Below are 14,040 nucleotides of genomic sequence, written 5' to 3'. Positions count from 1 at the left end.
CGTATTGTTGATGTTCCTCAAATTGTTCTTGCACTAATTGTATTAAAAGTGTTAAACCTACCATTGTCATCATTATTTCTAATTATTTGAAAATGTTCAAAGTCGAAACAAAACATTGATTGTTGATTTTTACTATATAATCTAAACGCTATGTAACTATTTATGCTGAAAGCGTATTATATAGTGTTGGTTTGATCATCTCTGAGTGTGACTACCAATAATGTTAGTAACTATATAATAGGTATGACATGTTTTACACATTAATACATTCTTAATATTTAATTGTTTACATATTATACAATTTGTCAGTGATACAGGTTATATTAATAGCACTTATCTTAAGTATGTCAAATATTCGTATTATTTATCTAGAATATTTTTTTAACAATGTGTATATAGTGCTTGATTTTATTAAATACATTTTTTCTGAGTTTGGCGGATTCTTGATCGCACATGACACATCACTATAAGATCATTCTGCATTCATCAATGAAGATCTGTTGTTTTAGTATTAATTACAATTTTAGTAATTTTATCCATATTTACGTTTTGAAATTATTAATATTATAATTTATAAACTATAAGGCTCCTTCAAAAAAATACACTTATAATTCATAAGTTTTCAAGTAAAATATAATTGTTTTATATAATGTTATATTGTTATATTATATTGCTTTGAAAATATCTCATATTGTATATAGGTAATATGCTGTGGATAGGTTGATAGGTACCTCAATAGAGAATGAGCCATAGCGTATTACGGTCTTACATGTTCATAATTTAATAATTATACCTAATACCTATAATTGTTTATTATTTTCGTAAAACCGTTTTTCAATTTTCATTTTAGTTTTTATTACATTTCTTCAATGTTATATTCTACTTGTATTGTCTCCACACTGCACTTCCCTTCTCTATTCGAGAAACTGAACAATGCCAATATATTTTTAATAGAATTTGATATAGAAATATATATTTATATTGCGCCATCAGTTCATATATATTTTCTTTATTTTATTAGCCTTTCGGCTATCGTCCTTTTTTTATTCGATACATTTTCAATATTTCCTTATTTGTCATTGAAATAGCTGTATAAACTTGCATTTTATTGAAATTACTTTTTAGTTCTTTCACATATCTTTTTGAAGTACCTACGTATATATTATTATAGTATATTTCTAGTGAATAAATTATTATTTCTTTTATCTCCGAGTTAGGTAATTCTGATAAAAGTCGTATATTTATATATAGATCTTTTAGTAAACTTCAATGTATGCAATATAATATTATTATTATAAATATAATAATCATTAATATGCATAAAAGCACTGCTAGAAAATGTGACTGAAACATCTTCCATGAAATGTGAAGTAATCATTGACAGTCGTATCATTCATTTTTCCAACTTTTTTTTGTGTGATTACATTTTGTCTCTAGACTATACGGAGTGATATCCATTTAACGTAAGACACTCACCATAAGGCCCTCTGAACCTTGTGTTAAATGGATCACTCTATATAGGTATACTATGACGTTGAAACTCAAAAGACATTCCTTCCAATAATTAAAAATAAATAATATTTTCCCTACCCCCTTACAGCTATACTCGTATACAAACGGTGTAATTATTTTTTCGAATTCAGAGGTTTTGAATCACTCATATACATGGGATAAAAAAAAATACAAAATATTGGTGAATAACATTGATATTATTATATTTTAGTGACAAATGGCTATGCTTTCGGAGCTGTTGGGCCATTGTTAACCGCAGATTTGTTATTTTATATTCTTAGAATATTTGTTAAATAAAATAAATCGGATACTCGGATGGCTTATAGAACTGATGGTCACTGACAATGCGCGTGCGACGGTGGTTAAGTTTTACTTTTAAGTTTCAAAACATTATAATACCTACGACATAAAAAATACCATAATATTATACGCCAGTGCCCAGTACTGACTTGCTTCGGTCATATTATCGGTCACGAACAGACTTTTATTTTTATTTTTTTATAGGTAATTACTAATTATTATTCAATAACTCAGTGGTTCTCAATCTTTTTTGTTCATGGTGCCCAAGGGTGTTTTATAAAAATCCCTGGTCACCCTACAAACTGGCCGTATCCATTTTCCTCCAAAATCGAGATACCATTTTCCTCCACTATCCATTTTCCTCCAATAGATAATAAATAAAATAATAAAATAGGTAATACAAATAATTTATGCATAGCAAAAAAAATGTTGTCAAGTTATTATGTTTAGTGCAAATAAAAAAATAAAATAGTTAATACCTATAAATAATTTATACATAGCAAAAAAAAATAAATTGATTATATTTTTTATAGTTATTGGACATTTTAGCAGCAAGTGAATACCTGTTTAAAGAAATGTATGCTATATGTACGTATCTTTATTAGGATAATTAATCGATAGCTGATATAGATAGCCGATACCAGAATGTAATCATCAACCGATAAGCGCAAAAATGTGGTCCTAGGTTTACTCTATCTTTATAAAACGGAACGAAATACTACAACAAAAATGTTTGCTAAAATATTGGAGGAAAATAGATATAACTTTGTCGAAAATAATTTGGAGGAAAATGGAAACCAACCTTTTTTTGTGGAGGAAAATGGACAGTTGAGGAAAACGGTATCTCGTTTTTGGAGGAAAATGGAACCGCCCTGCAAACTATATAGGCAATATGTGTGGGTGGGTGCATTATATTTTCAATAATTTAACGACACGCTGGTTGCGAACCACTGCTGATTAACTATGTATCTATATATCAATGTATCTAAACTAATATGATAATTTATACTCAACAAATAAAATATATACATGACAGATATAATTATAATAATATCGTACTATAAATTATAATTTATGTTATGTACTTATATCGTAGTATATATATTTATATCAACAGTATCTATACATTTACATTTTCGTCAATTACTGTTATAATTAGTGATTACCATAAAAAATGATTAGACTGAGACTTTAATGAGATACGCGATAAGAAGCAGCAGTGCATTTATTTTTTCTTCGTATAGCATACGTATGATAGAGATAATAATATGTACCTACGCTAAAGAGATAATACTTTAAGAGAATGTTGGCGCAATATAATTTATTTTCTCCTCAAGCTCACGCACAACATAATAAAAAGGCATTCACGATTCACATAAAATATCATTTTTTTTAATGTTTTTGAGCAATCTTAGAGTAAAATTCACATATTACAAAAATTATAGAGAATAAATAATTTATACTATGTACGTATGTAAATTATTATTATTTTGTAAATCTGGCCAGTACAACGTATACCTACGTTTACCTTGATTTATTATTACTATGTATATTGTTCATGATAATGACCGGTAACCGTCTAGAGGAGTAGTTCGTATCATATTATATTATTATCATTTATTATTATTATTCAAATATATTCTGTTTGTTTTTTCGTCTGACTATTATATTATTATATATTATTATTGTCCATGGTTCTATTTCTCAAAGTCCGAGTTATACGCCCGCTTAGCTTTCTCGGCACCAACTTCATTTATTCAAATGATTAGCTAAATATTAACAATATACAATTACACGATTTTCATGAGTTTTTATTATTATTATTACTAGTACACCTGTCGTTTCATCCTTCTGTCCCGGGATATCTCATTGTATTATCACAACTACAAAGATCCATTCGGGTCTTTACTCGTGGTTGGGGAGGACCTTTCTCTAAGCGGCGGTCGGCCACATGACGTTCGGCCTATGAGTTGTCTTTTGGCGAATATTGTTAAACTGTCACTTGTTCCGGTATCGTCCGTCTAAAATCACAGACATTCAAATGTAGATAGGTCTTATTCGTGTTGCTCCGAATAAAATAAATAATTTGAATAAGTTCAATAATCCCAAAAAATATTCGAAATAATTGTGCTATTGTGTCTAAAATAATTAATCCGTTATTGAAAAACATAATTGTTGATGAACAACATGGATTTTTATCGTCAACGATTCCAAACATTCTGTATTTATCAAACTTAAATCTCGGATACCTATGTACATTTAAATCAGGTGACCAGGTCAACGTTGTATTTACAAATTTTTCAAAAACGTTTGACACGATCGATTTTAATGTTCTTGCTACCAATTTATATATGATTATATGGTCTAGGAACCCTTTTATTTCATAGTTATTATTTATTAACGATCTTAAGACTTAAATTATATCGTATTGTTAAATTTTCTAATGATGCCGAAATGCTTCAAAATGACTTAAACCATCTTTCTAGTTGGTGTAAATGTGTAACAATAATACATTTTATCTATATATTTCTCAATGTAAAGTGGCTACTTAACACTTTGAGTGCCGGGCCAAAAATTACAAAACTGACCATTCTGACCGAGACATTATTTTGTGTGTATCATTATCATTAAATGTGTGTATCATCATCAATACACACGGCACAAATAAACATATTAGTTGTGTATTAAAATTGATACACATGGCACTCGAAAGTCTTAATGACGAAATTCTCGAAAAAAACGATTCTTATATCTTCATAATTATTGTTTAAACGATCTTGAACTTACTCGTGTCTAACGAAATTGTTTGCGCATACATTATTCACGTGCATGTTCAATATATTGTTAATTCAAAATAGGTTTACATAACATTAAAATATTATTTTTTTCCTTACATTATTAACATGGCCAGATTTACGCCTAGGTCGACACATTTTTGTAGCGACACATTTTGTAAGAAATTGAAAAAAAATATGATTAAAAATGTATTATTATTTATTCAAATTTATAATTACTACTGACCTATTTGGCTATTTGTTTATTGTGAAATAATTTTATTTGGAATAAATACTATATTTTTTTTAATCAATTAACTTATAAAAGGAACAAATATCAATATTTTTAATATTTTTTTAGATTAACTAAAAATGTCAAAAATGTTATGAATTTAATACCTAATTAGGTTTTTTTTTCAATTTCAATTTGGAATTGTTACATCATTTAAAATAAGTACTTTTTGGTGTACTTCATCAATTTATTTAGGACAATAGGACATGTCTTCAAAAATAAGTACTGTCCTTTAAAATAAGTACGCCTGGTCACCATAATTATAATACCTAAATTAATACTGAAATCTGCGAATATGTATGAAGTACTTAGGTTAGGTTAAGATACTATATAATAGACTAAAAAACAATATAGTGTATTATTATATATTATATACGGAAAATATACAATTTGTGATAAATTAAAATTAAATTATTTTATTTCACGAACAACAATTAAAATCTGACAATATTTATACAGCAATTACTTATTTCTACAAATATATTACTACAAATGAGGAGTTTGAGCATACGTGTAACTATAATTTTTTTGATTGAGGGGGGGGAGGGTTGAGTGTTCTGATGAACTTAATTGAACAATTTGCAATATGGGATGGTTGGGAGTTACTCTTTGGCTCTGCTTGCAAAAGTAACAAAATTGTTATCATTTAAATTAAAACAGATACACAAGAATATTCTTAGTTTAACAAAAATATATAGGTAATAGGTGCATACTTTTAACACACAGATGTTATCTTTTGATTCAACTTTTGGATTATATTTTTCGTGTACGTACTTTTTGACAAAATAATGCCAGTCAGGTTTATCAACCCATGATGATCCTTGGCATACCTATTTTGACATTTATAAACTAGTTGCTTAAGAATTTAAAATGTTTTAGTGGATCATAAATTATGTAGGTAATTAAATAAAATTGAAATTCAACGAAGTCATACTTACTTTTATACCAAGTAAATTGTACCTAACCATAACAACAGTGAGCAGCTGTCAATACCAACAATTTTTTTACTAAGCCTGTGCAACAACTTATATTTCCGTAAGTGTAATTTGTTAAGTGAATAAATATTGCGTACGGATAATATTCGGAATTAAATTTTTCGCCATTGTATATAAATCCATTATATATAAAGTTGAGTTATGTTCAAATAATGCCACTATAATCAACAGTAGTAAAATGTTTGAGAAAGTCATCGTTTCTTAAAATAATTAAAATACTTTGCATTCATATTATTAATATTCGTGTACAACAAAAGGTTGTATTATAAATATTTACAGTTGTCAATTATCATGACAACTACACAGCCGTATTGAAAATATATAGTAACAGATTGTCAGTCGCTAGGTAGATACTTACCTCTTAGAAAAGGAGACTGCGAAATCCGTTGCGGTTTGTGGATACACTCAAGAGTCATAAATCATAACCAAACGCACTATTGTAAGAATATTTGACCCAATCGGCCGTATTGCTCCAGTAATTTTAGTTATATATGGGTCCGTCCAGTACACATTACACAAAACCATCACAAAAACATCTCAAAGCACTAACTTCTTCATAATTAACTTCACAACATATTAAAAATGATTATAACACAAAAATATCACAAAGCAATACTTTTCATAAATAAAAACAAAAAGATCATAAATCAATACTTTTCATAATTAACACAAGATAATCATAAAATAAATTTAACTGACTAAATAAATCTGACCACATATTTTTCCCCTAAATTCAATTAAGAGGTTTTCACCATCGTTTTTAAGGGGTTTAAGATGGACAATTTACAAAACTTCCGAATATATACGTTCCAGAATAATACGTTCTGGGGAAATAAGGTTTTCGAGGTTTTTAATTCCGGAAATATTACCTGTAAAACTGTTAAGATCGTACATAATAATATGAATAATGACGCTTTCATCTTGAAACTTATCCTAGACACGTAAAACCAAAAATGTTTTGTCTGTAAACTATTTCTACAATATTTGACTACAAGTTACAACGGTTTTATATCAAGTCCAGTATACCTATAGTAAATCTTCAATACCTACACAATAGAACATGTGAACGCTCTGATTGCACTATTGCAGTCTGCATAGCTGTATTGTTGACTAATATAATACCTTCTATAAACAATACATTTTACATAATTCCTATTTAACCCGCACAAAAATAATGGTATACAATAATTTTTTCCAAATCAAAACACAAACTCTTATTTTTATAATTTGCAATATATATTTTTTTGTGATTTTACAATTTCTTATTTTTATATGTAATATTATTATTTATTTCCTATTAATGGTAAAATAATAACATAATATGTTATGTTTATAAATGATAATTTGTGTTGTGTCGTTTGTACACTGAAAATTATATGGGACTAGTATCACCTGACTTCGCCCGGAAAAAATTGAACACACTTAAAGTCTTTAACTGCGGTGCTACGTATATCAGCGTATATCTTGATACTAGATAAAGTCATAAAGACAATACATTTTAACTAATCGTTATAGTAATGTAAAAGTTGTAACTACATTTTTTCGATAACGATAACGCAATTATATAATTCAGATAGTCATGGACCGTGGTATAAAAATTAAGTGATAGGTGTTTTCTATATAACTCTCATGTATATAATATTAAAACTATGTAGGTATGTATGTAAAAATATTCATATTAATCTGTAGTTTATGACTTTGGCCAGTCTTTATTTACGACAGATTGCGTATAATCGGTCCATGTATATTTCTCGCAAACAACAGAGATTAAAGGTATATTTCAAACATAAAAACGGATTACAGTTCAGTTACCAAAACGACGAATAAAATCACGGCTTCTTAAACAACAGTATTTGCATTTTTTAAGTAACAATACAATTGGAAATAATTAATCACTCGGAGGAGTATTTGGAACAACTTTGTGAAAAAAAATCATAACTTAACTATTTAAATGACACGCTAAAAACCGTAACATATAAATACGATTGTTGGCTGGACCCCCCCCCCCCCCCCCCCCGAAAAAAATTCTGGATACGGCCTTGTGTGACATGTGTTGCGCGCTTGGGACAGAGAAAGAAAAAATAGTGCGCCGACATTCAGTTTAGACCTAATAAAATGGTGTATTATTTATTGTGAATTTTAAAGGAATCGTCGCATTCAAAAAACGACTCCGTGCAGACCTTGGGTTACCTACTATATTATAAATTATAATATAGTATTTGCTTATTTTCTCAGAAGTTGTATAGTGTACATAAAAAAATGTACGAGATTTTCAAGAAATACAAGTCACGTGTTATACATTTATACAGTGGCGGCGGGATATATGATTATTTGAAGCAATTGCTTCATGTCTGAAATGGGTGGGTGGGTGTATAAATATATATATAATCGTAAGGCCTCAACACAAATATCATGGAAAATGTTATAATTAATAATTATTAATGACCCCTGCTGCTAATTTTGGTTCAATAAAGGGTATGGTGGTAAAAAAATTTAAAATATACAATATGCTTCAAAGCCTCCACAATTTCGCGCCACCACTGCATTTATATATATTTTCCAAGAGCATCCCTCCCGCATTGGGTATGGTTGGGCGGACGTACGGACCCGATTATACGCCTTATTCGATCGGGAAAATAACCCAACTTAGTGCGGAACGGTTTTTGAAAAACATTTTCCTTTCCATTTTACAGACTTCAAAAATGTTAGAAATGCCTGTACACACACTGCGTGGGAAAATTAAACGGCTATATAGAGCGGTAGAGCATCAATTGCTGAACAATTGGGCTCAATTAGACGTATGAATTATCGAACGGAATTCGACCATTTAATATTATAATAATATATTATTCCAGATCATAAGCTGAACCTTATGATATTGCCGGTTGGGCGAATAGGAAAATTCCAATGGTCACGATTCTGTTATTAATAATATCGTAATTCGTAACCGGCGACAACAATGACGATGATAATAGTATTATTAATACTGTGGTAATGTTTTTGAACGACATTACGTGCCGCCGCCCGGGCTGCGTGCGTTTACCGTTTACGCGCGCCATGCACGCGGCTGCGGGGCGGCGCGGGGTTCGATACTTCGATCTGACCGATCAGGATCAGCTGCTTCGTGTATAATACGGATCGGTCCGACATGGCGGCCGCGGTTGTTGTGCGGACGCGGCGCGACACGATACAACACGAAACGACGCGATCGGCGCGCGCGCGGGGTCGTGTACCCGCTGGTACATATTTTACGATAGGTCGTGCAGTGTACCGCTGTGCGCGTGTGCGGCGGATAATAATAATATCGCGCGGTAGGCCGGCGGCGGCGGCGGGGAATATCGGGCGCGGGCGTTTGCGCCTGTGCGTTCCCGTACACGAGTAGTGGTGTTGGCGTGCGTGTGCGCGAGTGTGTGTACTGTGTGTGACGACGAGTACGCAGCGGCAGCGCCACTGTTGACTGTTTTTATTATTGTTGTTGTTATTATTTTTTTTTTTTGTTCCTCCTCCTCTCACACCGTCATCATTGCCGTGCGTGCGTGTGCGTATCGGCTGAGTCTTCTGCGCGTCACCGTCCCGTCCGTATACGTTAAGCGCTGCTCGTCGCGCACATAATATTGTTATTATTGTTGTTGTTGTGGCGCGGCTGCTGATAAAACCGAGTGAAAAGTGGAAAAGAAACGACCCGTAGAAATCCCTCAGTTTTGTAATAACCATAATATTAGTGTCGCTACCGGAGTGGCGGTGTACCCCCGACGACCGTGTAATCGGGAAGATCCGTGTCTGCTTTCCCGACTTCCCGAGGCATTTTACATTCGTTTCCCGGACGCCAAGCGGTGCGCGCGCCAGTTGAAAAAACGGTGCAACGACCGTGCGATCACACCGCACAGCCGACAGGTTTGAGGTTTCACGGAGACACTTTTGCGCCGAACGAAAATGGATTCGTTGCGCGAACAGGTGATGATCAACCAATTCGTGCTGGCCGCCGGATGCGCCAGAGACCAGGCCAAGCAGTTGCTGCAGGCCGCCCATTGGCAGTTCGAGGTAAGCCGCAGTTCGCGTTATGATATTTTACTGCATTATGATTCCGTCGGTGGCCTTTGGCGCCCGTTAGTAGGTACAACGCCATCGTTGCGGTCGGCGTTATTCGTGCGACGTCGTACGTCCCGTTCGCATCGTTCTCGGCGTCGTCCCGATCGATGTAAATCAAAAATATGTTCATAATATGTCGTTCTTCTTCCAACTCTAAACCTTACCCACCTGGGTATATCGTAGTGGCTCTTAGGGTTTTTGTACCCCGTGACCTTGAACTCTAAGCGACTGCTCAGTGACCATCTCCATAATAAATTCCTTTCTCTACGCATCTTTGTTACATTTTCTATTCTTTTCCGGGCCAGCTCGATGCGCTAGTCGAAAATTTGATACTGTGTACGAACCGATATCGTCATCTCTCCACCGTAACCTTGTCTTCTAATGCTATCAAATCCTTCCATTGGACAATAATTCATAATGTTTTGTGGGTACCTTCCTATATCAACACTGATTTTGAATTGCTTACCTTGCTAAATTTGAAAATACATCACATTAATTTGTGTACCAATATCTTTATTAATGTTTTCATGAAATGCGATGACGTAAATTTATGTGTATTAAGCGGTTTAATGATTTTTTGATGCTTGTTAGACAATTGTCACCTTCATTTTTATTTGCTTCAACCATCAATTTGTTAGATTATAATACTGTCAATTGGTGGTCAACTTAACCAGCTCGATGCGACATTCGAGAATTTGTTCAGTATGAGCAAACAAATATCATTTTATCTACTCCCGTAACCTTGTCCTCTAAATTTGTTGAATCATTCAATTTTATAATAATACTTGTACCTATGACAGACTGTTTCAAATTTGCTTAATGAGACAAAAAAAATTATACCCACCTATTCATTGTGTATTTATGTGTTTCGTATGTTTTTGCTAAATTTTGATGACGTCAAAATATTTTATTACTAATATTAAATTTAACAACAATTTTAGTAAAACATCTACAATCTTTTAAAAAGTCTTAAGATTTCGGTTTGGTATCAATTCTTATAATACGACCTTTGACAACTAGGTACCTAATTACTGAAAAATACTTAATCTAGAAATAAATCTAGCTTACCTACCAAATATTTACCTATCCTAGAGTTATGTTGTACAGAATTTAAAAGTATAGTATTATTGACCTTTTTTGACTATGTAGGTAAACATCATATAATATAATCTAAGAAACCAGAAAAGCTCATATTTTTAACAATCATAACAAATACAAAATGGTCTTAGGTACTATTGGTAAAATAAATACCTACTATACTATTTACGTTAGTTATTGTTTAGATTAGTTTATGTTTACATGTTAACGATAAAACGGTTTAAGTACTATAGATTCTTACATTCTTGCAGGTGTAAGCACATTGGATATATATACAAATATCAATGAATCTAAAACCATTTTAACGCCATCATGTAAGCGTAATAAATGTTATTATTCTTGTAAGACTATTTGAATACCTTGAATATTTTGTTATTTCAGACTGCATTGAGCATATTTTTTCAAGATTCTTCTGTATCGAGTTGCAGTCAAAATTCAGCACAGTTTGGATTTGGACAAGTGAGTTGTTTCTATTGAAAATTAACAACATCATCTTAATATTTGCATAATTTTTTCAGATGACACCATGTAATACTCCTGCTACGCCACCCAATTTCCCTGACACTCTGATTGCCTTTTCACGTATGACAACTTCATCTGAAAATTCAAAATTGGGATCATCACCGAGTGAGTATAATTAAGCTGGCTTAACTCAACTTAGTTTTGTGCCTATTCATTTTTCTATTACATTTACTTGTATATTTTCATTGTTAACTAATGCACCAATGCACCTTGGGATTTCTAATCATGAAATAAAATAAATAATATCATTGATTATATATAGAAATTAGAAATAGATAATAAATACTGGGGTCCGGACTGTTGTATATTTTTTTTTTTATGTCTTAAATGGTGCTTCCTATTGTTAAAAATGTGATTCAATAATTTATAAATCTAAAGAGTTAATTTTTGTTTTGTATTTAAAGGTGATTTTGAATTATTATTTACTTATCGAGAGATAAATCATGATTTTATTATATTACTTGTGCATAATATAATAAACAAGATGAAAATGATTAACTGTTGTTTGGATCTTAATGAATTTTAGTTAATAAACTGATTTATTTTTAAATTGAATTCCCTCAATTATTATCGAAGTAAATTGTTTATCTTTAATCCAATATATTAAAACTAAAACTTTCATAGTTTTTTTTTTATATATTTATAAAATGAAGTTATGAAAAAAAAAATAATAAGTTATTATCCACATTATTTTTTATTCTTTGTAAACATTAATTACATATTATTAATTACTCTTGTGTTAAATCATAATTAAAATACTTAATACAAATTATTTGTATTGTATGTTCTAGGTATGTCTGTTTCTCCTCAAAATAGAACCTCATTAGAAAACAGTCAATCCAAAAGGCACCCATATGCACATTTAGCGCCAAACACAGTTTCAAACAACACATAGGGAACAATCATGTACATTTGTTACTTTTAATATAAACTTAGCCATATTATTGTTTTAGTGTCCACTAATGACACGTGCTTTTTGTAACTTTTTACTCTAGAATTATATTGTTTAGAAATATTTTATCATTTGATTGTTATTATATATATATTATCATTTTTTTTTTTTTTTTGTTAGAAGATATTTTCATTAGAATAAGTAATTTATGAAACATATAATAAATACTCAATTTAAAATTAAGTTTAATATTTTGTAATCATAATTCAATTTCCATCAAAAACCACTCTGTTATTGCAAGATGCTTAACATAATTATTATATTCGTTTTTGATTAAAGAGAAAGATCAAACTTGACATTATTTTTTTTATTATTATATATATTTTTTTTTATATACATAAATAATTTATATTATAATAGCTAATATCTTATTTTTGTTTGTACAACTCAAAATTTCATTATGACTGCGTACCGAGTATAACAAATATGTTACACGAAAACAATAATAATATGTTCCAACAGTGCATAATATGAAACATAACTGTTGTGGTATATTTACTAAACTTATTATAATTAAAAAATTTAAAAAAATAATTGTAATAAAGTGAATACATTATTTTGTTTGAAAATTACGTTTATTTTATTCTATCACTGTCCCATTATCAACGTGTGTTTCTGGTTAAACGATTCCGTATAGTCATCACTCGTCATGCCCGTATAATATAATATTGTGTTTTATCGCAAATAAAATTTACATTAGACGATATTATTAAGTGTGTGTGATGCGATTGCACAATGTATAACAGCTTGAAAAAATAAATAAATATTGTGTAATAATAATTTGCACGTTTAAAATATATTACAATATTTATTACTTACCTAAGTACCTACCTATAATAGTAGTAAAGAGACAAATTTAATTTCGGTTTTATCATTGCCCCATTAAACGACCATGTGGTCGGCTCATAATAGTACCATGATGTATCTTGAACACAATAAATATATAATCTCCTAATAGCTATAATAGTGGCCAGTGGGTAATTGTTATGTTGTCCCTCTCTCACACTGCAGTAAAAAAACAAAAACGGCTCTGCACGTAATTGGAAAATTAAAAACCGTTCGCGTGCGCAATTTTTATTACTACCTATGCAAATATCGTCGTCCGAAGGACGTCTGGTAAACCGTTTAGAGACCAGTCTGTGTCGTCACGGACAAGTAGACAACAGTGGCTTTGAGACCATAATAATAATATACATATCCGCATATTGTGTTTACTCCGTCTTACTTAGGTACGCATATAACATGCGGCAAGTTTTACATTAATAAGAACACATTTTAGTATTTTACTCTGTAATTTTAGATTTTGAGCGGAGCGGTGAATATATTGATTTTACAATGATATGTGTTTTTAGATTCTGATAGGAAAGTGAATCTAGTTGGTACTTTGGTGGAGGGGGGGGGGGTCAAAAGTAAAATTTTTCCAGTAGTTTTCAAAAATGCCGTGGTAAACAAAAGAAAAATTAAGGAAAAACGGGAAATTTTACTCAAAATCGATTTTGGTTTAAT

At 31.0% G+C, this 14,040-nt stretch overlaps 1 protein-coding gene across 1 annotated transcript; it reads left to right on the top strand.

Annotated features, from left to right (window-relative positions):
* Positions 1 to 9,155: 9,155 nt before the first annotated feature.
* On the top strand, positions 9,156 to 13,103 carry LOC132945307 (UBA-like domain-containing protein 2-B). The gene is made up of 4 exons (XM_061015017.1): positions 9,156 to 9,914; positions 11,442 to 11,519; positions 11,579 to 11,687; positions 12,374 to 13,103. The coding sequence occupies exons 1-4, from the start codon at positions 9,807 to 9,809 to the stop codon at positions 12,475 to 12,477; spliced, it is 399 nt and encodes a 132-aa protein (XP_060871000.1). The 5' UTR covers positions 9,156 to 9,806; the 3' UTR covers positions 12,478 to 13,103.
* Positions 13,104 to 14,040: the final 937 nt, after the last annotated feature.

This window comes from Metopolophium dirhodum, chromosome 5 (genome assembly GCF_019925205.1).
Source record: "Metopolophium dirhodum isolate CAU chromosome 5, ASM1992520v1, whole genome shotgun sequence".
NCBI classification, from domain to species: domain Eukaryota; kingdom Metazoa; phylum Arthropoda; class Insecta; order Hemiptera; family Aphididae; genus Metopolophium; species Metopolophium dirhodum.
Note: the sequence above shows the minus strand (reverse complement) of the source record. Positions and strands in the feature narration are given on the sequence as shown.

Bases quoted from the DNA above. Each gene is read 5' to 3' on its own strand.
- LOC132945307 (XM_061015017.1), top strand. From the start codon at position 9,807: ATGGATTCGTTGCGCGAACAGGTGATGATCAACCAATTCGTGCTGGCC. The intron at 11,520-11,578 runs GTGAGTTGTTTC...TAATTTTTTCAG, and splicing joins CACAGTTTGGATTTGGACAA to ATGACACCATGTAATACTCC. The intron at 11,688-12,373 runs GTGAGTATAATT...TGTATGTTCTAG, and splicing joins AAAATTGGGATCATCACCGA to GTATGTCTGTTTCTCCTCAA.